The 27,992-nt window shown below is 42.5% G+C and overlaps 1 protein-coding gene across 2 annotated transcripts; it reads left to right on the top strand.

Moving 5' to 3' along the window:
• Positions 1 to 640: 640 nt before the first annotated feature.
• LOC106580742 (periaxin) lies at positions 641 to 27,992 on the top strand. Of its 2 annotated transcripts, none has more exons than XM_045703575.1 (7): positions 641 to 915; positions 12,824 to 12,879; positions 12,999 to 13,106; positions 14,235 to 14,357; positions 14,795 to 14,951; positions 15,421 to 15,614; positions 15,728 to 27,992. In XM_045703575.1, exons 1-7 carry the CDS (start codon positions 858 to 860, stop codon positions 16,622 to 16,624), a joined length of 1,593 nt encoding a protein of 530 aa, XP_045559531.1. In that variant the 5' UTR covers positions 641 to 857; the 3' UTR covers positions 16,625 to 27,992. The 2 variants fall into 2 exon arrangements, with proteins under 2 accessions (XP_045559531.1, XP_014017577.2); XM_014162102.2 differs by lacking the exon at positions 641 to 915 and adding an exon at positions 2,889 to 3,092.

Genomic DNA, 27,992 nt, shown 5'->3' with positions numbered 1-27,992 from the left:
TTTTTTGTTGATTTTACATTGAATTCACGTTAGTTGACAACTCAACCAAATATAAATGTAAAAAAGAAGTTGAACTGACGTCTGTGCCCAGTGGGTATGCTTCAGATGACTTACATGATCAACAATGTGCTCTGGTAGTACTTCATTGCATTGATAAGGACTCTCGCTTCCTCAGAAGTTATTACACTGTTTGGAATCAAGCTTGAAAAAGATTGATAAACTCTTTCCCCAAGTTCTCAAGTTGTCCCTCCAGCATAGCTCTGTTAGTAGCGGTAGTAGTGTGTGACTGACTGTACAGTATGATCATCTTACTACGATACCCGTTGGCCTGTTTACCGCAGACCAGGCAGGGGAATGTGTTTTTCTTTTGATTATATTGTGGCTGATTTTGAGCTCTGTCTGACATGGTGTCCATTGACCAGTTAACACTAAGCCTGCTCACAAGGCCGTGTTGGGCCGGGGCTAAAGCCATCCCGTCACCGAACAAAAGAGCAGGGCTTTACCAGGGGGAGACGCAAACTGCTGACTGTCAACTTGAGCTAATGCGGTCCCATTCTGTTCCGTCTCGGTCCTGTCGGCCTCCCTCTCTCCATCCATCCATCCCTCCCTCCCTCCGTCTCTATCTATCCCTCTCTCTCTCTCTCTCTCTCTCTCTTTCCCAGCCTGGGACGCTCTTTCTACATGCTAGCCCAGAAACAGCCAGGTCTTCCACCAGCCTACTGACAGACAGAGTGCTAACCTTCAGACGATTATCTGTCCATTCAGTTGCACCCATCTCTCTTTTTTTGTTTGTTTCTCAGTGTGTCAAAGTGTGTTTGTGTGTGTGTGTGCTCTGTGGTTTTGCGTCTCTTTGGACCATGTGTGAGTGTCTGCGTGGGATATTCAGAGTCACCTGGACGCCCTCTTCCGATGCAGGTCAGTAGGGATGGGGGACGAGTGATGGGGGATCTGCTGTTCATTAGCCGTGTTGTGCTTCCTAGTGATAGACATTGCTTTGTCGAGCTGCATTCAATAGATTCTGGAGACACAATATTGATGAGTAACAACATCATTGACTTGTTCTGTCTTGAATCAGATCTATTGGCAAGTCCAATCTAATTTTATTGGGGGAAATGTGTGTTCCAAAGTGTCTTTTATTTCACAGGAACATTTTTGTATTATGAAGAGACGCAACTCAAATCAGTTCTTAGTTTAAACCATAGACTTGCTTCGATGCCATGCTACGTGGTAGCACTAGCAACCCCTCCCACTCCAGTTGACCTCCCTTCTGAAACATGTCACAGACAAATTCCATCTCTCGCTCTTGTTATTTATGTTAAAGAGTGGTTCCCCACCAAGTCCCTTGATTATAAATACACCTAGACGGATGGCCAGGTCAAAGCGAAATGAGAAGAGGATATGAGCATTGTTTAGCTGACAGTTGTGTTAAGTTAGTGTAACCTTATCTGGCAGACATTCCTGTTGTTATATGACGTCTGTGCTGGCTTATCTACTGAGATCTGTTTCCTCCTTGTGTCTTCTTGAACACTTGGATGTTGTTGTCCTGGCCTGAGACAGGGATCCACAGTTGGAAGGGATGCTCAGTTGATTTATGTTTTCTGGTTGCCATGTTTCTACATTTCATTTATACTGTCTGGGTTTCTGCCCTCACAAAGTGCAGTCATATTAGCTAGCTTGAAGAAATGCTTTTCATCCCATTGTCTACAGATGCTGGGCTTTTGTCTGCTCGGCCTCTGTTTTTTTCAGTACGCACACGCACAGCGCACGTGCACGCGCACGCGCACACGCACACACACACACACACACACACACACACACACACACACACACACACACACACACACACACACACACACACACACACACACACACACACACACACACACTGTTAAAGACCAGACAGCTATCATGTGACCACATGTGACCAACCTCTGGAGTCACAACAACAGTCAGTCAATATTATGGGCTGCAGCTGTCCCCAGAGCACAGCCCATCCCAGATCCCAGTGGGGATGTTTTCCCCTGTAGCCCCCCGCAGCCAGCCTGCTCCAGTTTCCTGGCACAGCGAACCGCTGACACGAGGGGATTCCTGGGCCACTGGGACACTCTGTCCCGTGCCAAGCCAGCTGCCCACCACACCTCACCCCCCAATGCTCCGAGCCCCCCTGTCTAAATCCTAGTTTTGTGTCAGCAGCGGAATGCCACAATGACAGCGTTAACACAATGCAAGCGGCCTGATCTCCCTGGCAGCCTCCAGTGGCAGGCTTGTGTCCCTGGCCAGGGCTCGATGGGACCACCTGTGTGGCTCACATGGGGGTCCAGCTGGCAGAATGGATGGTATTACTCCATGTCTATGCAGGCATGGTGGTTATGAACCACCACAGCACTCACTTTGACTACCTCAGCTCTGCAAGCAGGGCAGTTTATAATAGGTAACAGGCCATCAATACACACAGTACACTCAGTGTTAAGCTCACAATAACACCTGCTCTCCCCAGAAGAGTCACACTTTCTCTAAATTAAGACCCCAGGCCTGTTCTTATTTTGAGCTCGAGGGATAAAAATAGCCCCACAACATTAGCTCCGCTATCCCAGATCTGAAGATAATTCCTTTTGTTATTCCTCCACTTTGTTTGACTCCTCAGGGAATTTAAACAATGTCACCAGCAGCCAGACAGGCAGGTAGTTTACATGTCGCTGAAGAAGAGTTGTCTCCTGTCTTTTTGTCAAATATGCAGCAGAAGAAAGCTCATGACAATCTGACTGAGTCCTGTCAAAGTTTCCGGCCCCTTCCTCCTCCCCCCTATCTTGACAGTCCTGCCCCTCACCTTCCTAATATGGGGGCATCCCCTTGCCCTCATCCAATCATTACTCTCGTTACGTCCCACCTAGAGATGCCATGGGGCTTGTCCAGATTTCCCAACTGAGGTTTCAGTGAAGGGACAGGCTGGCTGGTAACAGGGTGATCAGGAGAGAGTGAGTGAGTGAGTGAGAGTTTGACAGAGAACAGTGTGTGATTTCAGATCTCTCTACCAGGTGAATCTCTCACCTCTACCCAGGGAGGTAGCACACTGTGACAGCGGTATCAACCAGGTAGGATTAGTCTCAATCTCACTACAGTGGAATTGTCTTAGATCTGACTCATTGTGACTTCTTAGATCTGAGAGTTTGTGGACAGTACATGTGGAAGAGTGGGATTTTGCAGTGGGTAGGTGCCGGTGGTGCATGTATCTCAGGTTAGGATAGTGGCAGGACTTTTTTAACCTCTGCGTTATGGCTGTTCAACTGTTTGTACATAGTGCAGAATGGAATCAAGTTCACTGGTGGTAATATACTTTAGTCTTGTTCATGTCATATCTATTCATCTAGTTATCTGCATCGTTGTTTGAGAATGTTCTTTTCCCCCCGTTATTTTATTAAAAACATTTGTCTAACTGTGTTGTGCAGCATTGACTGAAGTCTGGAGACTGCACATTGCTAGGTATTGATAACATAGCTATTATTTGTTGGATAAGTGCACAGGCCGTATAGAAGGACAAACGCCACTTGTATTGTTGATAGCATAGGGCTATGTTACCATACAATATGCTCAGCATGGTCATTGTGGATTGCTGCTTCCTGCTGCTGTTCCTGCTTGCAAAGATTATTGATGAGGTAGTAGCATCACGCGATTGTTTCAAACACTCTTAATTTTACACACGGGCAACAGCTGCAACCTGCCGGTCACAGGATCTGAGTGTTGCTCCCCAGCCCAATAGCTTGGTATGCCATGGCAAGTTGGGTAGAATGGTAATCCCGCTATGGAGAGCAAGAACCACCCAGAGTTAAGGCTAGGTATAAATGACAGTAACAGGCATATAAGTATTATGTAAATGTAAAAGTTATTTTCAAGTTATTTTTCCTCCCTCTGGTTCTCAGGCCCCTAGTGACCTTTTGCCTAGGAAAAATGTGAATGTGTTGGTCATTTTAGAGATGTTAAAGTGTGCATTGGGAATCTTTTTAAGTAGCTATTTAAAAACCATCTTAAGGTTTAAAAACCTTAAGAACTTACATGGCTGCTTGTTAGGATGTTCGGTAACAACTCCTATCTGATTTTGAACTGTGTGTGTTCCCGTAGCCCTCTCCTCCCTTTGATGGCATGTGTTGAATGTCTGTGTGTGTGATCCCCCTGCCATTCCTCTGAGGACTGGGGAGTCAAACGTGTTAATGGGACACCAGCACCATCCACGGGGGTGGGGGGTGGGGGGGGACAGTCTGCTCTGGAGTTATCGTCACTGCAGGGACTTGTTATGAATGTTGTTGATAGACTATAGATAGATGTTTATGCCGCTGCGTAGCGGAGTGTAATGCAAGCAGCTAACCCTCTCCAGTCTGAAATAGGGAGACTGTATCTGACCCCCTACAATACTGTGGATTCAGACAAGCCAGAGGGTTACAGATATATCACAAGACTGATTTTTATGTAAATATGAGTGTTTATGGAGTTTTTATTTACTGGGAAAGTGTAGGATACCAGGGTATAATATCACAGGAATTCTATTCTGTTGGAGCTGTAAGGTAGTGTGACAGAGTTAGTATGAATTAATGTGAACAAGAAAACAAATTATTACAGTTTCCTAGCAACAGGTTTCTTGAACAGTGGTGCGGGTCGGTAGTAGACGAGGAAGTAGCAGTGTCAAGAGGCGGTTGGGCGATTTGGAGGAAGCTGGGGAAAATCAGAAGGAAACACAGTTTGACACAGGGAAACTGCCATCAAAATACACAGATAAAAGCTGGATTTAAGATTAATGTCAGTGCTTTAAATACATTTATTCATCACCCAACAGTGCTATATTTGACATTATCATGGAAGAAGGAGGGTTGTTTGTGTCTTGCTCTCCTTGTTGAGTATTTATCTCACAAAATATCTCAGTTTCCTGTTTATAAAGAGGCATTTCCTGTCTGCCTCAGGATGTGGCTCATTTTTCCATCTGAGCTTTCAAAGGACAAGAAGACCCTCTCTATCTCTAATCTTCAGTTCCCATAGTCCTCTTCAAAGACAGATCTCTGGATGAGGAGCCTTTATAAGTGTGACTGGCTAAAACAATCCCATATAATCCCATATTCAGTTCAATCCCATATTCAGTTCAATCTTAGTTTTGTGTAATCAGGTTGTGCATTACATGATTCCACCTTACAATTCTGAGGAGACTACAGACTCTGCAAAGACTCTAATGTCTGATTCATGTTCAGGGAGCACATGATGCTTTAGGAATCCAGGTTGAGTACTACTATGCTATGTCTCTCACCAGAGTCATACAACTGATTAACTCCATGTTCAGACCAGCTTCGAGTTCTTAGGAAACTATGCAGTATTTTGTTTTTTTAATGTATTATTTCGTACATTGTTACCCCAGGAAATCTTAAGTCTTATTACATACAGCCAGGAATAACTATTGGATATAAGAGCAATGTCAATTTACCAACATTACGACCAGGAATACGACTTTCCCGAAGCGGATTCTCTGTTCGGACCACCACCCAGGACAATGGATCTAATCCCAGTAGCCAACCCAAAATAACGGCACCGCAGAAGGGGCAGACGGATCGGCATCCTGGTCAGGCTTCGTAGACGTGCACATCATTCACCGCTCCCGAGTATACTACTCGCCAACTACTCCAGTTTTCTTGACAACAAGGTAGACGAAATTCAAGCAAGAGTTCCCTTCCAGAGAGACATCAGAGATTGTAACATTCTCTGTTTCACAGAAACATGGCTCTCTCAGGATATGTTTTCGAAATCGATTCATCCACCTGGCTTCTCCATGCATCGCACCGACAAAGATAAACACCTCTCTGGGAAGAGGAAGGGCGAGGGTGTATGCTTTATGATTAACGACTCATGGTGTAATCATAACAACATAGAGGAACTCAAGTCATTCTGCTCACCCGACCTAGAATTCCTTACAGTCAAATGCTGGCCATTTTACCTACCAAGAGAATTCTCATCAGTTATAGTCACAGCTGTGTACATTCCCCCTCAAGCAAACACCAAGATGGCCCTCAAGGAACTTCACTGGACTCTATGTAAACTGGAAACTATATATCTGGAGGCTACATTTATTGTAGCTGGGGATTTTAACAAAGCAAATTTGAGAACAAGGATTCCTAAATTCTATCAGCATATTGATTGCACGACACGCAGGACTAATACTCTTGACCACTGCTACTCTAACTTCCGCGATGCATACAAAGCCCTCCCCCGCCCTCCCTTCGGCAAATCCGACCACGACACCATCTTGCTCGTACCGTCTTATAGGCAGAAACTCAAACAGGATGTACCAGTGACGAGAACAATTCAACGCTGGTCTGACCAATCGGAAGCCACCCTTCAAGATTGTTTTGATCACGCAGACTGGAATATGTTCCGGTCAGCCTCAGAGAACAACATTGACCTATACGCTGACTCGGTGAGTGCATTTATAAAAAAATGCACTGGAGATGTTGTACCCACTGTGATGATTAAAACCTACCCTAACCAGAAACCGTGGATGGATGGCGGCATTCGCGCAAAATTGAAAGTGCGATCCACCGCATTTAACCATGGAAAGAGGTCTGGAATTATGGCTGAATATAAACAGTGTAGTTATTCCCTCCACAAGGCAATCAAACAAGCAAAATGCCGGTACAGGGACAAGGTGGAGTCGCAATTCAACGGCTCAGACACGAGACGTATGTGGCAGGGTCTACAGGAAATCACGGACTACAAAAACAAAAACAGCCACGTCACGGACACCGACGTCACGCTTCCAGACAAACTAAACACTTTCTTCGTCAGCTTTGAGGATAATACAGTGCCACCGTCATGGCTCACAAACAAAGACTGCACCCTCCCCCTCTCCTTCTCCGTGGCTGATATGAGTAAAACATTTAAACGTGTTAACCCTCACAAGACTGCTGGCCCAGACAGGATCCCTAGCCGCATCCTCAGAGCATGCGCAGACCAGCTGGCTGGTGTGTTTACGGACATATTCAATCGCTCCCTATCCCAGTCTGTTGTCCCCACATGCTTCAAGATGGCTACCTTTGTTCCTGTACCCAAGAAGGCAAAGATAACTGAACTAAATGACTACCGCCCCTTAGTCCTCACTTCTGTCATCATTGAGTGCTTTGAGAGGCTAGTCAAGGATCATATCACCGCCACCTTACCGACCACCCTAGACCCACTTCAGTTTGCATACCGCCCCAATAGGTCCACAGCTGACGCAATCGCCATCACACTGCACACTGCCCTATCCCATCTTGACAAAAATAATACCTATGTAAGAATGCTGTTCATTGACTACAGCTCAGCATTCAACACCATAGTACCCTCCAAGCTCCTTGGGGCGGCAGGTAGCCTAGTGGTTAGAGCGTTGGACTAGTAACCACAAGATCAAATCCCCGAACTGACAAGGTAAAAATCTGTCGTTCTGCCCCTGAACAAGGCAGTTAACCCCCTGTTCCTAGACTGTCATTGAAATTAAGAATTTGTTCTTAACTGACTTGCCTAGTTAAATAAAGGTTAAAACATTTAAAATAAAAGCTGGAGGCCCTGGGTCTCAACCCCACCCTGTGCAATTGGGTTGTGGACTTTCTGACAGGCCACCCCCAGGTGGTGAAGGTAGGAAGCAACATCTCCATTTTGCTGACCCTCAACACTGGGGCCTCACAAGGGTGTGTTCTCAGCCCTCTCCTGTACTCCCTGTTCACCCACGACTGTGTGGCCATGCACGCCTCCAACTCAATCATCAAGCCCACAGTAGTGGGCTTGAACACCAACAATGACGAGACATCTTACAGGGAGGAGGTGAGGGCACTCGGAGTGTGGTGTCAGGAAAACAACCTTTCACTCAATGTCAACAAAACAAAGGAGATGATCGTGGACTTCAGGAAACAGCAGAGGGAGCACTCCCCTATCCACATCGAAGGGACAGCAGTGGAGAAGGTGGAAAGTTTTAAGTTCCTGGGTGGACCATTTCAGTTTGTTTGTGATGTGTACGCCCAGGAACTTAAAACTGTCCACCTTCTCCACTGCTGTCCCTTCGATGTGGATAGCGGAGTACTCCCTCTGCTGTTTCCTGAAGTCCACGATCATCTCATTTGTTTTGTTGACGTTGAGTGAAAGGTTGTTTTCCTGACAACACACTCCGAGTGCCCTCACCTCCTCCCTGTATGCTGTCTCGTCGTTGTTGGTGTTCACAGACAGTGTCGTGAAGGAGGCGCAACAGTACCTCTTCAACCTCAGGAGGCTGAAGAAATTTGACTTGTCACCCAAAACCGTGACAAACTTTTAAAGATGCACAATCGAGAGCATCCTGTTGGGCTGTATCACAGCCTGGTACGGCAACTGCACCGCTCTTAACCTCAAGGCTCTCCAGAGGGTGGTGTGGTCTGCACAACACATCACCGGGGGCAAACTACCTGCCCTCCATGACACCTACAACACCCAATGTCACAAGAATGTCACAAGTATTAGGTAGTTGTTGGGGAATTGTTAGATTACTTGTTAGATATTACTGCACTGTCGGAACTAGAAGCACAAGCATTTCGCTATACTCGCATTAACATCTGCTAACCATGTGTATGTGACCAATGAAATTTGATTTGATGTATTCACAAGTCATACAGACACTGAAACCTGATTCTGTCCACATGCTGACCTATAAACAGTCCAAGGCAACTGTTAGTGAAGAATAGAATATACCACAAATAATTATAGATGTCTCTTGTTTCATAATGTACGGTTTTTAAATAGGATATTGTATCTGAGGTATATTTGTGTACCTTATGGGATAACAGTAGCACAGTTGGTTCCAAATGATCAGTTTAAAGCAGGAGTAGGCAATCATTTCGGCTCCAGGGTCACATTTCAAAATTCAGCGGAGGGCAGCTCAGATTTTTCTCTGGACCAATTTTTTCGTCAAAGCAATTTGCGGGCCAGAAAAAGCGCAGTTATTTGAAAACGTATAGTTCCATTATAATTTCTACATACTTTCTGTTTAGTTTTAGACGTTCAAAAGTGTCCTGGAGTGTTTTTTATTTTACCCAAAATAATCTGTATGATTTAAAGTCTCTGACATTTCTGGGAATGCCAGCTATGCCGAGTAGGGCTTTCCCTTCATTGGCCTGATAAACAGGGAATTGACAACATCCAGCAGTGAAGATTGTGGAGTCTAACGTGGGTTTGTTTTGGACACAGTTGGGGGAATACATTTTAGATTTATTTCACCACAACTCAAGCTGGCATAGGTCCCCTCTAGTAGAAGTAGTTCATCTTCATGGGAAGTAGAGATCAATAACTGATAAAAACTGATGGGGGCATTTGGTAACACTAAAATCTATATGTAGCAGTTTTAGGAGGTTTATTCATGAATCATAATGTGCCCTGGCATTGAACTGTTTGAATAAACAGTTTTTCAAATCCAATAGCTTTAGAATAACTTTATCCCTGAGTTGTACACAACTAACCACTTTTTCTTTGTAAATCCTGATGCTATTTGTATTTGCACGTCAACTTATTACCAGAATAGTATTGATTAACAGTGTACACAAAGGGTCCTTTCTCTTCATCCTGGGTCTCATGACACTCATTGCATTAGCTCAAATCAGGTTAGCTTTCTCCACACAGCAGGTCTGTAGCTGCTAAGTGTGTGTCTTAATACTACATACTATGGCTGTACATATGGGGTAACTTGTGGTAGACTGTCAATGTGAGGGTTACTGTAGATGACTCTCCAACGACTTCAGTCCAAGGGAAATAGATTTTTTTGTAACTTTAGAGGATGCTCTTTTAGTTGCCTAGTTGCTAACCCAATTACTGTAACTTTTCAAATGATGGAGAAAACAAACACAATTTATCCTCTGCAGAATTCCATTAGTATTTGGACATGGTGTCCAGATGACTAGACAAATCGGTGTTTAAAGTGACTGACCTGGAAGCCCCTAGGATTCAACTGCTATAAAATATATACAGAGCAAACAAGACACACAGCGCTTCCTATCAAAGCTATGTTTACTGTATGTGGGGACTTTTAAATATTCATAAGGTGAATATATTAGGCCCATTTCCTACTACATAGTAGTATACACACTGTGTATTTGTTGGCACGCTGTGAGTGAAACAGCTTGGTCTCCACTGCTGAAAGCATGTCCCTGAGACCTCTCTAGATCTGGTTGTTTGTTCTATTTGCTTGTAGTTCTTTGTCTTGAACAATACTCTTATTCAGAAAGACAATTCCAGTATCAAACACTACGATGGAAAAGGGTAGGTCTATGTGTTCCGTTGTGCAGAAACCTGACTTCATAACCACTCCACAGTATAGCCAAATAGAAACATATTCCAATTATAATTGAATTAGATATTGCTTAAGTGGAGATTAGACAGCTCATATCACTTTCATTACTCTGGCGTTGTTGTTGTTGCACAATCCGCCAAAAACAAAGCCACACATCACAAGATCCCATTCTTATCCCATTTCTAACTAGGGTCCTGACTGATACCCTGCTGAGACTGGGATCAGGCTGTTTGATGTCGGGAGAATGTTAGTGAACTGTCCTGTCCTTTCCCATTCCCTAGAAGCAAATAGCTGACCACCAAGTCAAGGTCTGTTACTTCATTTTCAAATCTAAAATAGGAAAACCTAATCCTGTGAACCTGTTTGATAAATTAGGTGCAATGTCTCAATGTATAGTACCAATGCATTTAAAAAGACATTGAGAACATTGAGGACACCACATCTGACCAGCGAACATATCATGAGAACAGACGTACACAGACAGTACCATGTCCTTCTCCAATGTTAATTCGAAACCTTTTCATTTACCACAGAACATCAATCCCATAATGCGAAATGAAACAGATGGGTTGCCAGATTGGAGGTTAGGTTGTTTTGGTGTGTTGGACTGTAGTCTGCAGGTCCCTCTAAGCTGAATGGAAGGATTCCATGCCGTATAGATCAGTCAGTAGTAGGCATGCAGATGTGGGTCAGAGAGAGCTGGATCTATATAAAGAAAGTGGTCTGACCTATGTGGAGCACTCAGTGTGCAGAACTGGGAGCACTCTGGGCCAGCTGCTTCTTTCACTCATACACATATTACGGTGGGGGGAGGGGGGGCATAGGGGGAGGGGTCTCAAAATAATTATAGTTTAACCATTCGCCTATTTGTTTAAAATGCAATTTGTAGCCTACTGCTACAATTCTAAATATTCAAGTAAAAGCTTATTCTGTAAGGGTACGTGCTGGTGGCAGGGAAGTCAGGCGCAGGAGATCGAACTTGGTATAAAATGGAGCAGTTTAATAAGTGCTCAAAAACTCCTAAAACCAAAATAATACAAGTGGGTACAAAACCCGTCGCACACCAGAACATATCTTGCACAAAGTTTACAAACAAACAATCACCGACAAGGACAATGAGGGGGAACAGAGGGTTAAATACACAACATATAATGAATGGGATTGGAACCAGGTGTGATACAAGACAAGACAAAACCAAAGGAAAATGAAAAGAGGATCAGCGATGGCTAGAAGGTCGGCGACTTCGACCGCCGAACGCCGCCCGAACAAGGAGATGGACCAACTTCGGCGGAAGTCGTGACATATTCCAAATTAAACAAACAACCCTACCTCTGTGTCATGGTTTAAAAAATGATAATGTGAACAGTGCACTTTTTGGATGCTGGAATAATTTTAGAGTGGACAAACATGCGCAGGTAGTCAACTTTTGAAGTGATTTGTTTGACAATCAGATGAACACATACTGACTGCTTGTGTTCATGTGTTCGTGCCACATTAAAAGGTGATACAATTTGTACGCTAAATGACGTCTTTACGATTAGGCCCATCAAAAAATGTCAAGCTCATGCACACATACAGTAGGAGGTCGCATGAAAATAATAGAGACCTCCCCAAATGTCACGGTATAATTTGAACTCTGCTTTACCTGGATATTATGGATACAAGCTCTAAGTATTTCATGTTTTTAAATCAGCTCAAAAGTTTGTTTAATTTAGCTATGTCGAGAAGTTAGAGCCATTTAGTTATTTCTGATACCGGCATTAACATTATACAGATCATAATAGATCAGATGCATAACAGCCTTATTATTGCAATGTCCAGTACTCGTGAAGCATACTATCCAAGGCGGGTGTCCCTGCTTTTACAACATTTAGCCATCCTGGACAGGAGCACTCTGAATGTCTGTAATTTGTTCTCGTGACCGACTGAGATACCCGACACTCTGACACCCCCGACAGAGGCATGAGAAATACACTGACACTGAGTACTGGATCCCCCCCTTGACAAACACACACGCATAAACACACATGTCAAGACTGATCAAAAAGCCATCACATGAAACCAAAAGGGTAGGACATGCATGACATTGCTGGGGACCAGCAAAAAAGTCAAGTGCCTCCTGCATATAAGTAGAGGGCTATTGAGGGGCTAGGGTGGGTGGTGCAGGGATATGCAAAACCATGGAAATAATTCCAAGAGTGCCATAGCAATGCACCGCAGTCTGAGAGGCCGGTCACTAAATCAAATGGTTGGAAATCCATGGGCATGCCGCAATACCTGCGTCAAGTGAAAAAAGGATAAAATAGAGAAGGTATAATCTTACAGTATATGCATGTGTGTATCCATGTACTGTATCCATGACATTATGTCATGCCAATGTAGCAGTGGGGTCAAAACAGACAAAGTAAAGCCATTGATGATATCTATGAGGTGATATAGTCTTGTTGAGATCTGCCCTCTGTCTGTGCATCACACGCCAACATTGACACAATCTCCTTCTGTTTGCAGACTCTGACAGAGAATTGGAAGAAAGTCATGTATTTACCCAGGCCAGAGAACCAGCCGTGAGTAGCCTCTATCTGGCTTTCACTTGTTCCAGACATGCTATATACCATATCTGAGGTGGTGCACTGCAGTGCTGTTTACTAATCTGTTGAACTTGATATCTCCTCTACTGAGCCAGGTGAAAGACAAAAGGCAGTCTCCCCCTTCTGACAGGCCTCCCACCGCCCCCCACGCCAACCCTCACCACAGTGCCTCCCCAGAGGACCAGGAGAGCCCAGAGAGAGTGGTGAGTGGAGAGTGTTTGGATATCCTAACACACTCAAGCCAGGGAAGGATAGGAAAGAAAAAAGAGCCAAGAAAATGGTCTTAGACACACAGTTCTGCTGTATACAAAATAGACACTGTACATTACACACTCAGCATAATACATACATTGCATGTTACCCCTGTCATGCACGTTGTACACTTCACATACATAATACATATTGCACATTTCCCTCACATTCTGTCCGTGGCGTACTAACCCTGCTCATTTTATGATAGACATGGGAATGAAGGAGTGCTTAGACCTGTTCAGCTTACATGTAGGGATCCTATAGCGTCTGAGGGGAGGAGCTGATACTCGGAATTAAGTACATGGGAGGGGTCTAAATATAAATAAGGAAAGCAAACAATATATTGTGTGTTTATGGACATGCACTTACTGGTGTATAATATTTTCATGTCACTCGTATATCCTATAAAAAAAAATTTTGAACCATTTCAGAATTGACCACAGTATTATGCATTATAATAATGTTTACGACATGTCCTCTAGCCCTCAACACCTGTGCATATTTTGAGGTGTGCTAACACGAGAGGTCAATTGTTGTGCCACTGTGCCCTGCCACCTGCTGTATGAAAAAGTGTCATCTCTGCTGAGCTTGGCTAAATGAATGGTTGTTTATGTTGAGAGAAGCGACCGGGGGGATAGAATGACCTCAGCAGGTTTTGATTGTGTCATTGTACTTGAGTCAGTGAGGTTGGGGTCAGGGCTGCAGCTAACACAGAGCTTATGGAGTATGTCAAAGCCCATGTGATGAGAGAAATAAGGTCTCTAATCTCAAAATGAGTGTGGCTATAATGAAGGTATTCTGTCAATCCCTAATAGTTATTTTCTCTCCATATCCCAAAGCATTCATTGGCTAATTCAGTTGGCGCATGCACACACACACACACACCAAGCTCATTGGGTTTCAATCCCCTATGCTTACAAAGTTATTTACCTGCCAAATACTTGTATCTTACAGTTAACACACAATAACCTATATTGTATGTGGCCCATGCAGGATTTGAACCCATGACAGAACTATTATCGTTACTATCATGGTCCAATCAACTGAGCCATCAACACAGACACAATTCTTCCTTTTAGGTTCAGAAAGAGAAACTGCATGCAGAGCTGAAAGAGGTGCTGAGTCTGAAGAGAAGACACCTGAAAGAGTCGTCTCGTTTGGCCCACGCAGAGATGTATTCCTCAACAGAGGTCCAAGCAGTGGTAAAGAGCCAAGAAACAACTAATACTCATGAAACAGTAACATTTACACAGGCCTAGAAAACACTCAGAATCGCATGCCATTCTACGGTTTACATTTGAAGACAAGAGACTTTTATTGTATTTATTATTATTTATTTTATCCTTTATTTAATGAGGCAAGTCAGTTAAAAACTAATTGTTATTTACAATGATGGCCAACCAGGAGGCAAAAGGCCTCCTGCGGGGACAGGGGCTGGGATTAATAATAACAAATAAAATACAAATATAGGACAAAACACACATTACGACAAGAGAGATACCACAACACTACATAAAGAGAGACCCAGACAGCAAGCATGGCAGCAACACATGAAAACAGCATGGTAGCAACACAACATGACAATAGACTTGAGGAAACCCCCCTTGAGGAAACCCTCTCCTCTGGTGTGTCTTTACAGGAGGAGACTGCATCTGAGGTGGTGGAGGTTGTGGTGGAGACAGAGGCTGAGGCTGGAGCCAGTGGCTACAGTGTCACAGGTGGAGGGGAGCGAGGCATCTTCATTAAGGACGTCCTTAAAGACTCCACTGCAGCAAAGCATCTTAGCCTCCAGCAAGGTAACTGGACGGGAGAAAGTAGAGTTGCATGAATATAAAGCCATGAGACACAGCTAAGGTGAATTAGTTATGGACTAGTTTAATAGATAGAAATATAAAATCGAATGTTAAACAGTCAACTATTCAAACATAAATTCATTCCATACTTAGAAATAACTGAAAAAATGCAATGTTGAAATCATCTTGTTTCTTCCCATCTGTATCCCTTCCTTGTATAACTTCCATTAAGTGTACTGTGTCATTTATTGAATGTAATGTCATTGATCAATCACCTGTTCTGACGTACATACTGTACATTATCTTGTGCAAATAAAATGTAAACATCAAAATGCCATGCCCTTTCATATCCTTCCTTTGATTGTCAAAAGCAAACCACAACTATAAGACTTCAATATTTCCCCCTGTTCTCTTTATCTCATTTGTGCTGTGTGCATATTAACTTTTGTCTGGTTGATTGGTGTCCTTGCAGGAGATCAGTTGCTCAGTGCAAGAGTCTACTTTGACAATGTGAAGTATGAGGATGCCCTGAAGATCTTGCAGTGTGCGGAGCCTTATAAAGTCTCCTTTTTCCTGAAGAGGACCATCGCCGGTGCTGATGTCACCATGCACCCTGGCGCCACCAGCTTGGAACTGAAAGGACCCAAAACCAAGATGCAAAGAATGGTACGGCTATGATAGTATTTGTAATTGACATTTTGACATTGAGATATACAACTGGTTATTCCAGATTCATCAGGTTCATGTCAACCTAACTCATACTTGCATATCTGTTGCAGAGTGTCAAGAGCATCAAACCTTTCAAAGCGAAGAAAAAGAGGGGAGGACGTTTTGGATTGAAAAGGCTGAAGGAAAACAAGAAAGGGAGCACTGGAGCAGAGTTGGAGATGGAAGGATCACCTTCCAAGGTGGAGCTCAACCCCGTCGATGTGGAGTTTGCCTTCCCCAAGTTCAAGCTGAGGAAGGATGGGAAGGCAGAGGGAACTGAGCAGCATGGAGGAGTAGTCACCACTGGCAGAAAGAAGAGGATGATAAGGTGTCCCAGGATGAAAGCAAAGGGTGCCGAGGCGGCTACAGGAGAAGTTGACGTGACGCAACCAGAGGGACAGGCAGATGTCTCCCTGCCAGATGTGCCTGGAGCTAAAGTCAAAGTCAAAGGAAAGGGCCACAGGTTCGGAATTCATTTCCCTAAAACAAAAAAGATAACATCGGACACTGCCATGTCTGAAGGGTCTCTGGAGCTGAAACCTCCTGATGTCAAATTCACACCACCCTCAGTGGAATTCAGTTTGCCATCTGGAAACAAGGAAGTCAACCTACAGAAACCAGAAATGAAACTCCAGGAGGGGTCAAAGTTTATGCACCGAGAGGTAGAGCTTTCATTAGGACTCCCCTCAGCCCGTCACTCTGATGAAATTGATGGTGAGATAAAAGCAAAAGGTTTAGCTGAAGGAGTTGAAGGGTCAACAGGTCTGTCTGGCATTAAAATGCCAGCTATTGACATCTCTGCACCCAACATCGATCTGCAGCTGGACACCCGGCGTAGAGTGCCAGACGAGATAGAAGGACCCTTTTTTAAAGGGCCAAATATATCCATGCCAAAAACTGACATCTCACTACCAAAGATTGGATCATCTGATATGGATATTGAAGGTCCAGAAAAGGGTGGAAAATGAGCCTACCAGCTGTTGACATTTCACTGCCAAAGATGACATCAGGAGAAGCAAATGTTGATGTGGAAGGACACATTGGAAAGGGAGGCAAGTTCAAAATGCCAACTTTCGATGTTTCTCTTCCAAAATGCAAGTCTTCAGAGGAAGACATGAATATAGAGGGGCCTGAAGTCAAAGGGGAGTTCAACATGCCAAAAGTTGACCTTTTACGCCCAAAAGGTAAAGCAGGGGGTGAGGTGGACATTGAAGGATATTTAGGAAAAGGAGGTACATTTCAGATGCCCACATTTGACAATTCTCTACCAAAAATCAAGTCATCAGACAGAGAAATTAATGTAGAAGGACCTGAAGTGAAGGGTGGCAAAATTCAAATGCCCTATACTGACATATCTCTCCCTAAAGGAAAAACAGAGGGGAAAATTAACATTGAGGGACATTCTGGAAAAGGAGGGAAGTTCAAAATGCCCTCATGTGATGTTTCTCTTCCTAAAATGAAGGGCAATGCTAGTTTAGAGGGGCCTGAATTGAAAGGGGGAAAGTTTGAAATGCCCACACTTGATATTTCCCTTGCCAGAGGAAAAGCAGAGGGTGAAGTCAATATTGATTCAAATGTAGGAAAAGAAGGAATGCTCAAAACGCCCACAATTGATATTTCTCCTCCAAAAATGAGGTCGTCAGGAACAGAAGTCGATGTAGAAGGGCCTGATGTAAAAGGAGGAAAGTTCCACATGCCACAAGTAGACATTTCACTTCCCAAAGGAAAAAGCGAAATTGACATTGAGGGAAATTCTGGAAAAAGAGGGAAGTTTCAAATGTCCTCATTTGATGTCTCACTTCCAAAAATAAAGTCACCAGAGGGTGACATGAAAATAGAAGGATCTGATGTGAAAGGCAGCACATTTCATATGCCCATTATAGATTGTTCACTTCCAAAAGGAAAAACAGAAGGTGACATCAGTGTTGGAGATGCATCTAAAGGTGGAAAGTTTCACATGCCTTCACTTGATATTTCTCCTCCGAAAGTGGAGTTACCAGAGGGTAAAGCCAAAGTAAAAGGTCCTGAAATCAAAGGGGGAAAGGTTGAGATAACAAATATTGATGTTTCCCTTCCAAAAGGCATAACAGCGTTAACAGAAGTTAACATTGAAGGCCATGTCAGTAAAGGGGGAAAGTTTAAGATGCCCAAATTTGGCATTTCTTTCCCGAAATTTAAGTCACCAGAGGGTAAGGTCAACACAGAGGGACCTGAAGTCAAAGGAAGGAAGTTTCACATTCCTACAATTGACATTTCACTACCAAAAGTAAAAGCGGAAGGTGACATCAAAGTTGAAGGAGATTCTGACATTTCCCTTCCAAAAATGAAGTCACCAGAAGCAGATATCCTTTTAGAAGGACCAGAAGTCAAAGGAGGAAAGTTTCATATGCCAACAATTGACCTTTCCCTTCCAAAGGGAAAGGGAGAAATCAGCCTAGAAGGCCCTGAAGTCAAAGGGGGGAACATTAATATGCCAACGATGAACATTTCTCTTCCAAAAGGAAAAATGGAAGGAGAGGCTAAGGAACATGCAATCAAAGGGGACAAATTTCACATGCCCTCAATTGACATTTCCCTTCCAAAAATGAAGTTGCCTGAAGGTGAAGTTAAAGTAGAAGGCCCCGAAGCCAAAGGGGGAAAGATTGAAATGCCATCGACTGATATTTCACTTCCCAAAGGTAAAATGGAGGGAGAAATTGACATTGAAGGACATTCTGGAAAAGGAGGACGATTTCATATGCCTACATTCAACGTTTCCCTTCCAAAAAGGAAGTCACTAGAAGAATGTGTCAGTTTAGAAGGACCGGGTGTCAAAGGAGGGAAGTTTCATATGCCCACAATGGACTATTCCCTTCCCAAGGGAAAGGGTGAGATTGAAACTGAAGGACATTCTGGAAAAGGAGGCAAGTTCCAAATGCCCAAGTCTGATGTATCGCTACCAAAAATGAAGCTCCCAGAGGGTGACATCAAACTAGAGGGACCAGAAGGCAAAGGCAGCAAAATACATATGCCTAACATTGACATTTCTCTTCCCAAAGGGAAAACTGAAAGAGATATTGAGGTTGAGGGGCATGGTGGCAAAGGGGGGAAGTTTCACATGCCCTCAATTGACATTTCCCTTCCAAAAATGAAGTTGCCTGAAGGTGAAGTCAAAGTAGAAGGCCCCGAAGCCAAAGGTGGAAAGACTGAAATGCCAAAGATTGATATTTCACTTCCAAAAGGAAAAACAGAAGGGGAAATAGACATTGAAGGACATTTGGAGAAAAAAGGAAAGTTTCACATGCCCACATTGGATATGTCCTTACAAAAATTGAAGTCAAAAGATGGTGACATTAAATTAGAGGGTCCAGAAGTGAAAGGCAGTAAAATACATATGCCTAACATTGACATTTCTCTTCCAGAGTTGAAGGCAGAAAGTGATATCGAGGTTGAGGGGCATGGTGGTAAAGGGAGAAAGTTTCACATGCCCTCACTTGACATTTCTCTTCCAAAAATGAAGTTACCTGAGGGTGAAGTCAAAGTAGAAGGCCCCAAAGCCAAAGGTGGAAGGTTTGAAATTCCAACAATTGATATTTCACTTCCAAAAGGAAAAGCAGAGGGAGAAACTGACATAGAAGGACATTCTGGAAAAGGAGGAAAGTTCCAAATGCCCAAGTTTGATGTATCGCTACCAAAAATGAAGCACCCAGAGGGTGACATCAAACTAGAGGGACCGGAAGGCAAAGGCAGCAAAATACATATGCCTAACATTGACATTTCTCTTCCCAAAGGGAAAGCTGAAAGAGATATTGAGGTTGAGGGGCATGGTGGCAAAGGGGGGAAGTTTCACATGCCCTCAATTGACATTTCCCTTCCAAAAATGAAGTTGCCTGAAGGTGAAGTCAAAGTAGAAGGCCCCGAAGCCAAAGGTGGAAAGATTGAAATGCCAAAGATTGATATTTCACTACCCAAAGGAAAAATGGAGGGGGAAATTGACATTGAAGGATATTCTGGTAAAGGAGGACGATTTCATATGCCAACATTCAACGTTTCCCTTCCAAAAATAAAGTCCCCAGAACCAGATGTCAGTTTAGAAAGACCAGACCTCAAAGGAGAAAAGTTTGATATGCCAACAATTGACTTTTCCCTTCCCAAGGGAAAGGGTGAGATTGACACTGAAGGACATTCTGGAATAGGAGGCAAGTTCCAAATGCCAGCGATTGACATTTCACTTTCAAAAGGAAAAACAGAAGGGGAAATAGACATTGAAGGACATTCGGAGAAAAAAGGAAAGTTTCACATGCCCACATTCGACATATCATTACCAAAAATGAAGTCAAAAGATGGTGACATTAAATTAGAGGGTCCAGAAGTGAAAGGCAGTAAAATACATATGCCTAACATTGACATTTCTCTTCCAGAGGTGAAGGCAGAAAGTGATATTGAGGTTGAGGGGCATGGTGGTAAAGGGAGAAAGTTTCACATGCCCTCACTTGACATTTCTCTTCCAAAAATGAAGTTACCTGAGGGTGAAGTCAAAGTAGAAGGCCCCGAAGCCAAAGGTGGAAAGTTTGAAATGCCAAAGATTGATATTTCACTCCCAAAAGGAAAAGCAGAGGGAGAAACTGACATAGAAGGACATTCTGGAAAAGGAGGAAAGTTTCAAATGCCCAAGTTTGATGTGTCGCTACCAAAGATGAAGCACCCAGAGTGTGATGTCAAAGAAGGCCTTGAAGTCAAAGGTGGGAAGTTTGAAATGCCCAAAATTGAAGCAGAGGGTAGGAGTGGAGTCAAGTTACCAACTGTTAAACTGCCAACGGTAGACATATCTGCACCGAAGGTTGACTTAGACTTTGGGCTGTCAAAAGCTAAAGGAAATGATAGGGAAGAGATGGAGCTACTAAAAGCAGAGGGTGGTAGGCCATACTCTGGGGCAAGTTTTGACATGCCAGATGTCTCTCTCAAAATGCCAAGATTTTCTCTCCCTAAATTTGGTAGGAAGTCTAGTGGAGATGTAAACCTAGAAGGATATGGCACAGAGGATGATATTGATATTAGCCCTCCACGAGTGGATGGTGAGGGCAGACCAGCATCAATAGAAATAGGTGGAGATGGAAAAATAAAAGGTAAACTAAAGAAGCCCAAAATGAAAATGCCAACTTTTGGAATATCTAAGAAAGATGTATCAATAGCCAGCCCTGACGTGGAAATAAAGACAAAAAAGGGGAAAGTTGACATTCCAAAGCCAGGGATCAGTGTAGAAAATCCAGCAGACAAAACAAATAGAAAATATAGACTAAAATTCCCAAAGTTTAAGAAGTCATCTCCTAAAGGTAAACTACCAGAGGGAGAGATAGATGCCTCATTAGATAGTAGAATGGAAGGGGAAGGTGGCTTTCATGCACCTGATGTTACAATCAAAATGCCCAAGTTCTCCATGCCAGGGTTTGGCTCAAAGGAGGCAGACTTTGACAGGAGTGGGCCCCGTGCTGAAGTAGATGCCAAAGGAAAGGTCAAAATGCCATCAGTGGAGATATCCTTGCCAGCTGCCAAGACATCTGAGCAAGAAATGTTAATCCCAGATGTATCTGAGGCTGACATCAGTGGTTATGAAGGAAACCTGAAAATCCCTAAAATGCCAACTATTGATGTATCAGCCCCCCATATTGATCTTGATGTAACTCTGCCTAAAGTCAAGCACGAAACAAACATTGACGGGGAGGGAGGCAAATTTAAAATGCCAAACATCAAAATGCCTGATATAGATTTATCACGTCCTATAGGAAAAACTGGTGACATTGATGCATCCAAAGTGAAAATTGAGGGAGGGGGTGGAAGATTCAAGATGCCTGGCATTAAAATGCCAAAGGTAGACATATCACTTCCAAAAGTAAAACATGGAGAAATTGATGTATCCACGGTGGAAATTGAAGGAGAATGTGGAAAATTCAAGAAGCCACATATGAAAATGCCAAATTTTGATATATCACTTCCCAAAGGAAAAAGTGGAGGGATTGAAGGGCCAAAGACGGAAATTGAAGGAGGGGGCGGAAATTTCCAAATGCCACATATGAAAATGCCAAAGGTAGACTTCTCACTTCCGAAGGGAAATCATGGAGACATCAGTGCGCCCGAAATGGAAATGGAAGGAGAAGGTGGAAAATTCAAGATGCCATATATGAAAATGCCAAATATTGATATATCACTTCCGAAAGGAAAAAGTGGAGACATTGAAGGACCACAAATGGAAATTGAAGGAGGGGGTGGGAAATGTAAGATGCCACATATGAAAATGCCAAAGGTAGACATATCACTTCCAAAAGGAAAAACTGGAGATGTTACTGCACCTGTATTGGACATTGAGGGAGAAGGTGGAAAATTCAAGATGCCACATATGAAAATGCCAAATATTGCTATATCACTTCCCAAAGGAAAAAGTGGAGGGATTGAAGGACCGGACATGGAAATTCCGGGAGAGGGAGGAAAATTCAAGATGCCACAAATTCAAATGCCAAAGGTAGACTTAGCACTTCTTAAGGGAAAGTCTGACGACATCAGTGCACCAGAAATGGAAATGGAAGGACGAAAATTCAAGATGCCACATGTGAAAATGCCAGATGTTGATATATCACTTCCAAAAGGAAAAAGTGTAGAAATTGAAGGATCAGGGATGGAAATTGAAGGAAGGGGTGGAAAATGTAAGATGCCACATATGAAAATGCCAAATGTTGATATATCACTCCCAAAAGGAAAAGCTGGTGATGTTAATGAACCTAATTTGGAAATTGAGGGAGATGGAGGAAAATTCAAGATGCCACATATGACAACACCAAAAATTGGTATATCACTTCCAAAAGGAAAAACTGGAGACATTGAAGGACCACAAATGGAAATTGAAGGAGGGGGTGGGAAATTCAAGATGCCACATATGAAAATGCCAAATGTTGATATATCACTTCCAAAAGGAAAAACTGGAGACATTGAAGGACCAGACTTGGAAATTGAAAGAGGGGATAGGAAATTCAAGATGCCACATATGAAAATGCCAAATGTTGACATATCACTTCCAAAAGGAAAAACTGTAGACATTGAAGGACCAGACTTGGAAATTGAAAGAGGAGATAGAAAATTCAAGATGCCACATATGAAAATGCCAAATGTTGACATATCACTTCCAAAAGGAAAAAGTGTAGAAATTGAAGGACCAGGGATGGAAATTGAAGGAGGGGGTGGAAAAATTTAAGATGCCACATATGAAAATGCCAAATGTTGATATATCACTTCCAAAAGGAAAAACTGGAGACATTGAAGGACCAGACTTGGAAATTGAAAGAGGAGATAGAAAATTCAAGATGCCACATATGAAAATGCCAAATGTTGACATATCACTTCCAAAAGGAAAAAGTGTAGAAATTGAAGGACCAGGGATGGAAATTGAAGGAGGGGGTGGAAAATTTAAGATGCCACATATGAAAATGCCAAATGTTGATATATCACTTCCAAAAGGAAAAAGTGTAGAAATTGAAGGACCAGGGATGGAAATTGAAGGAGGGGGTGGAAAATTTAAGATGCCACATATGAAAATGCCAAATGTTGATATATCACTTCCAAAAGGAAAAGCTGGTGATGTTAATGAACCTAATTTGGAAATTGAGGGAGATGGAGGAAAATACAAGATGCCACATATGAAAATGCCAAAGGTAGACGTATCACTTACGAAGGGAAAGTCTGGAGAAATTGAAGGACCAGAAATTGAAATTTGTGGAGAGGGAGGAAAATTCAAGATGCCACATATGACAACACCAAATATTGGTATATCACTTCCAAAAGGAAAAACTGGAGACATTGAAGGACCAGAAATGGAAATTCATGGAGAGGGAGGAAAATTCACAATGCCACATATTAAAATGCCAAATATTGGTATATCACTTCCAAAAGGAAAAACTGGTGTTGTTCATGAACCTAATTTGGAAATTGAGGGAAATGGAGGAAAATTCAAGAAGCCACATATGAAAATGCCAAAGGTAGACTTATCACTTCCGAAGGGAAAGTCTGGAGAAATCAGTGCACCAGAAATGGAAATGGAAGGAGGAGGAAAATTCACAATGCCACATATTAAAATGCCAAATATTGATATATCACTTCCAAAAGGAAAAGCTGGTGATGTTAATGAACCTAATTTGGAAATTGAGGGCGATGGAGGAAAATACAAGATGCCACATATGAAAATGCCAAAGGTAGACGTATCACTTACGAAGGGAAAGTCTGGAGAAATTGAAGGACCAGAAATTGAAATTTGTGGAGAGGGAGGAAAATTCAAGATGCCACATATGACAACACCAAATATTGGTATATCACTTCCAAAAGGAAAAACTGGAGACATTGAAGGACCAGAAATGGAAATTCATGGAGAGGGAGGAAAATTCACAATGCCACATATTAAAATGCCAAATATTGGTATATCACTTCCAAAAGGAAAAACTGGTGTTGTTCATGAACCTAATTTGGAAATTGAGGGAAATGGAGGAAAATTCAAGAAGCCACATATGAAAATGCCAAAGGTAGACTTATCACTTCCGAAGGGAAAGTCTGGAGAAATCAGTGCACCAGAAATGGAAATGGAAGGAGGAGGAAAATTCAAGATACCACATATGAAAATGCCAAACATTGATATATCACTTCCCAAAGGAAAAACTGGAGAGATTAAAGCACCAGACATGGAAATTCAGGCAGAGGGAGTAAAATTCAAAATGCCAAAGGTAGACATATCACTTCCAAAAGGAAAGTCTGGAGAAATTAGAGCACCAGAAATGGAAGTCGAAGGAGGAAAATTCGAGATGCCACATATGAAAATGCCAAAGGTAGACATAACACTTCCGAAAGGAAAGTCTGGAGACATTAGAGCACCAGAAATGGAAGTCAAAGGAGGAAAATTCGAGATGCCACATATGAAAATGCCAAACCTAGACATATCACTTCCGAAAGGAAAGTCTGGAGAAATTAGAGCACCAGAAATGGAAGTCGAAGGAGGAAAATTCGAGATGCCACATATGAAAATGCCAAAGGTAGACATATCACTTCCGAAAGGAAAAACTGGAGATGTTAATGCACCTGAATTGGAAATTGAAGGTGAGGGTGGAAGATATAAGATGCCAGAAATCAAACTGCCAAAGATAGATATTACATTGCCAAAGGGAAAATCTGCTGACATTGATGCTGAAATCAAACATCCCAACGCTGAGGCAGAAGGAAAGATTCAAATGCCTTCGATTGGTTTACCAAAGTTTACAACTCCCAACCTTGATTTGGACATGAATGTTGGAAAACCCAACCATGGAGATGAGGTTCATGAGACAAGTTCAGACAAAACTGGTTCACATTCAAAGGGAGACCATAAGATGAAAATCAAAATGCCAACAATAGACATAGAGTGCCCAAAAGGAGATCTGGAGCTGGATATAGGCTTCCACAAAGTTGAGGGAAAGAAAGACAGAAAAAGAATAGAGTTGCCTGACTTAGACCTTAAAACTTCTGGTACCAAAGTTAAGGGGCCAAAAGTCAAAGGCACCAAATTCAAAATTGGAATGCCAAAAATGAAGAACACTGGAGATCAAGCATTAGATACAGCCACAAAGAAGACTGAGAAAGAGAATGAAGGGGTCAGTGGTAGATTTATGATTAAGAAGACAAAGCTTGGAAAAGGTGCAGATGTGGAGGCAGATGCGGAGGCAGATGCGGAGGCAGGTGGTTCTGTGTTGCCAAACATCTTCCTCCCAGATGTGGGCTTCTCAGTATCCAAAGGAGACAGCCAAGAGGGTGAACCTCATGGTCCAGAGATTAGTGCCAAATTGCCAAAATTCAAACTCCCTAATGTGGAGATCTCAGGTCCTTCAGTAACAGGCCAAGGAGGAGCACAGATCAACAGCGGACAACAAGAAGACAAACGTGGTATCGAGTTTCAAATGCCTGTGGGGCTGAAGAGTAAACAAGGCTCTGCCGAGCCCACTGGCACAGATGCCAGCACCGACAATGGATTCACATTACCTCATCTTGGAATCAAATCCCACAAAATACCAGATATAGACATTGATATTGGAGCATCTCAAACTGGGGACCATGGGGCAGATACAAGTACAAGACAAAAAATCAAAATACCCAAGTTCGGGGTGGCTTTACCTGCTATTTCTTCACCTGAAGCTAGAGTACATTTGAAGGACCCAGAGGTTGAGTGTGAAGGCCCTAAAATGCCCAAAGTTAAAAAAGCTGTATTTGTTTTGGTGAATCCCCAAACAGACCACTCCACTATGTCCACCAGTGTAGAGTCTGGAGAGGCAAAAATCAAAATGCCAAAGATCAAAATGAAGCCATCGTTTGGAAAGTCAGGATCCAAGGAAAACAGTGCTGCTTTGAGCATTGAAGGAGATGTGGATGGAGATGACAAGTCAAAGGGAGCAAAGCTAAAACTGCCCAAAGTTACCTTCTCTCCAGGCAAAACAGGTTCATTTGATGTAACCCTAAAAGGTGAGGGGTCTAGTTCCAGCCTCAATGGTGAGAAAGATCCAACATTCCAGAATGGATCCAAGGAGGATAAAGCTAAGTTAGGGAAGCTCAAGCTTCCAAAGATAGAGTTCTCCTCACCATATTCAAAAATAGGCAGTGGAGAAGAGGACCTTGAAATGAGTGCTAAGCTTGTCAATGAGTCCTCAGGAACTGACGGAGAAACCAAGGGGATGAAAGTGAAATCAGGCAAAATGTCCTTCCCGGGATTTAAGAAGAAGACAGCAAAAGGAGAGGAGGAAACTCAAGACAATGTGGTGTCCTCATCGGCCAGGACAGAAATGCTAGATCGGGATAGTTCAGAATCACAAACGCCCGTGGTCTCCATTGGCTTTGTACCAGGGAAGTCTAGGGGGCAGGTAGAGGCTGAGAGCAGCAAAAAGGAGATGGAAGAAGGAGAGCAGTCGACCTGGTTCAAGGCCCCCAAATTCAACCTGAAACCCCACTCAACAGGAATCCTCCACATAACACCAGAAGGTTCTCCCCAGGGCAGCAGATCCTCGCTCCAGTGCCAGGGTTTAGATGAAACTGCTGGTACCTTCCGGCTCCAGATGCCAAGCATGCAGTTCTCCACCCAGGAGGTGTCTGAGGAGAATGTTACCACAACAAAGGAGGGAACAGTAACCGTGGTGACAAAGACAACAAAACATACGGTAACAGAGTCCAGAACTGGTCAAACCCACACATCGCTATCCCATTGTAATTACTGAAGTCCGAAGAGATGTGAGAGTAATATATTTTTCCTCTGTCCTGTTGTGATGACTGTTTTTGTAACTGTTCCTCCGCGTTTTTTTTCTATTTTAGTCTTCATCATATTTGATGGTTTTACTGGTTTAAATCTGAATATCAATTAATTATGTATTGTTGTTCATATATTTTTGGGGGCAAAAATACCACACATTTTAATATGCCTTCCCATTTTATTTACCGACATTTACTTGGGCATGATTGTAGAATTAGACTGACAAAGAACACAAACCAATTTATCAAAAGCAATTTGTATGTAAATACAAAAACATGTAATTATTTTCATATTACCGATGATAGGAATAGTATCAAGGACATTAGTGATTTGTGTTAATGTATCTGAGGCTTGAGGATGGTGTGAGATTTGTGGTTTAATTATTTACTTTCTTAAGCTTGTTTTTTCTTTCTGATATATTAAGATTTTTGTAACTATACCATACATTGAAATGTAAGATTAAAGGCTTCTACAGTGTAATACATTTCAACACTCTCTATGAGAATCAAGATAAGTAGACAAAACCTAAAATAATAGGAAAATATCATCTGATATTAAGGTTAATGGTTTAAAGAAACAGATCATGTACTCTCTTTAATTGAAATATTTCAAAATGAATGCAAAACCTCTCAGATAAAACAATGTCTCAATGTCTCCATTGAGACAATTTATTGTTCCTTTTCTTTTTTGGTGAGTTAGAAAGTAGAAATTCAATGTGTGTGCTAAACTGCATTGGAAGAGTCTCAGCAATCCTCTGTCAAACAAGTTTACAAGTTTTCATTAACCAGACTTAACACCTGTTGGGGCAAATAACCATATAGAAATAACCATATAGAATGGTACATGACAAGGAGAGAACATGTTCATGACCAGATAACACAGTATTTATATGTATAGAGAGATTTTTACAAATACCTTTGTGATTAGCATGTTTTCAGTGCATATGGCTTTACAATAAGCAGTTTTCAAAGCAAAGTGTTATCAAGTGGCATTATAAATAATGTTGTTAAGAGATCATATTATTAATAAACCTTAATATTCCTAAGAAAAATAAAAAA

This window comes from Salmo salar, chromosome ssa20 (assembly GCF_905237065.1).
Source record: "Salmo salar chromosome ssa20, Ssal_v3.1, whole genome shotgun sequence".
In the NCBI taxonomy this organism is placed as follows: domain Eukaryota; kingdom Metazoa; phylum Chordata; class Actinopteri; order Salmoniformes; family Salmonidae; genus Salmo; species Salmo salar.
The sequence above is the reverse complement of the archived record's forward strand: the minus strand, read 5'-3'. Positions and strand labels throughout refer to the sequence as shown.

Coding starts and splice junctions, on each gene's coding strand:
- LOC106580742 (XM_045703575.1), top strand. CDS start 858: ATGTGTGAGTGTCTGCGTGGGATATTCAGAGTCACCTGGACGCCCTCT. Junction 14,358..14,794: donor CAACAGAGGTCCAAGCAGTG/GTAAAGAGCCAA, acceptor GTGTCTTTACAG/GAGGAGACTGCATCTGAGGT. Junction 15,615..15,727: donor AAACCAAGATGCAAAGAATG/GTACGGCTATGA, acceptor TATCTGTTGCAG/AGTGTCAAGAGCATCAAACC.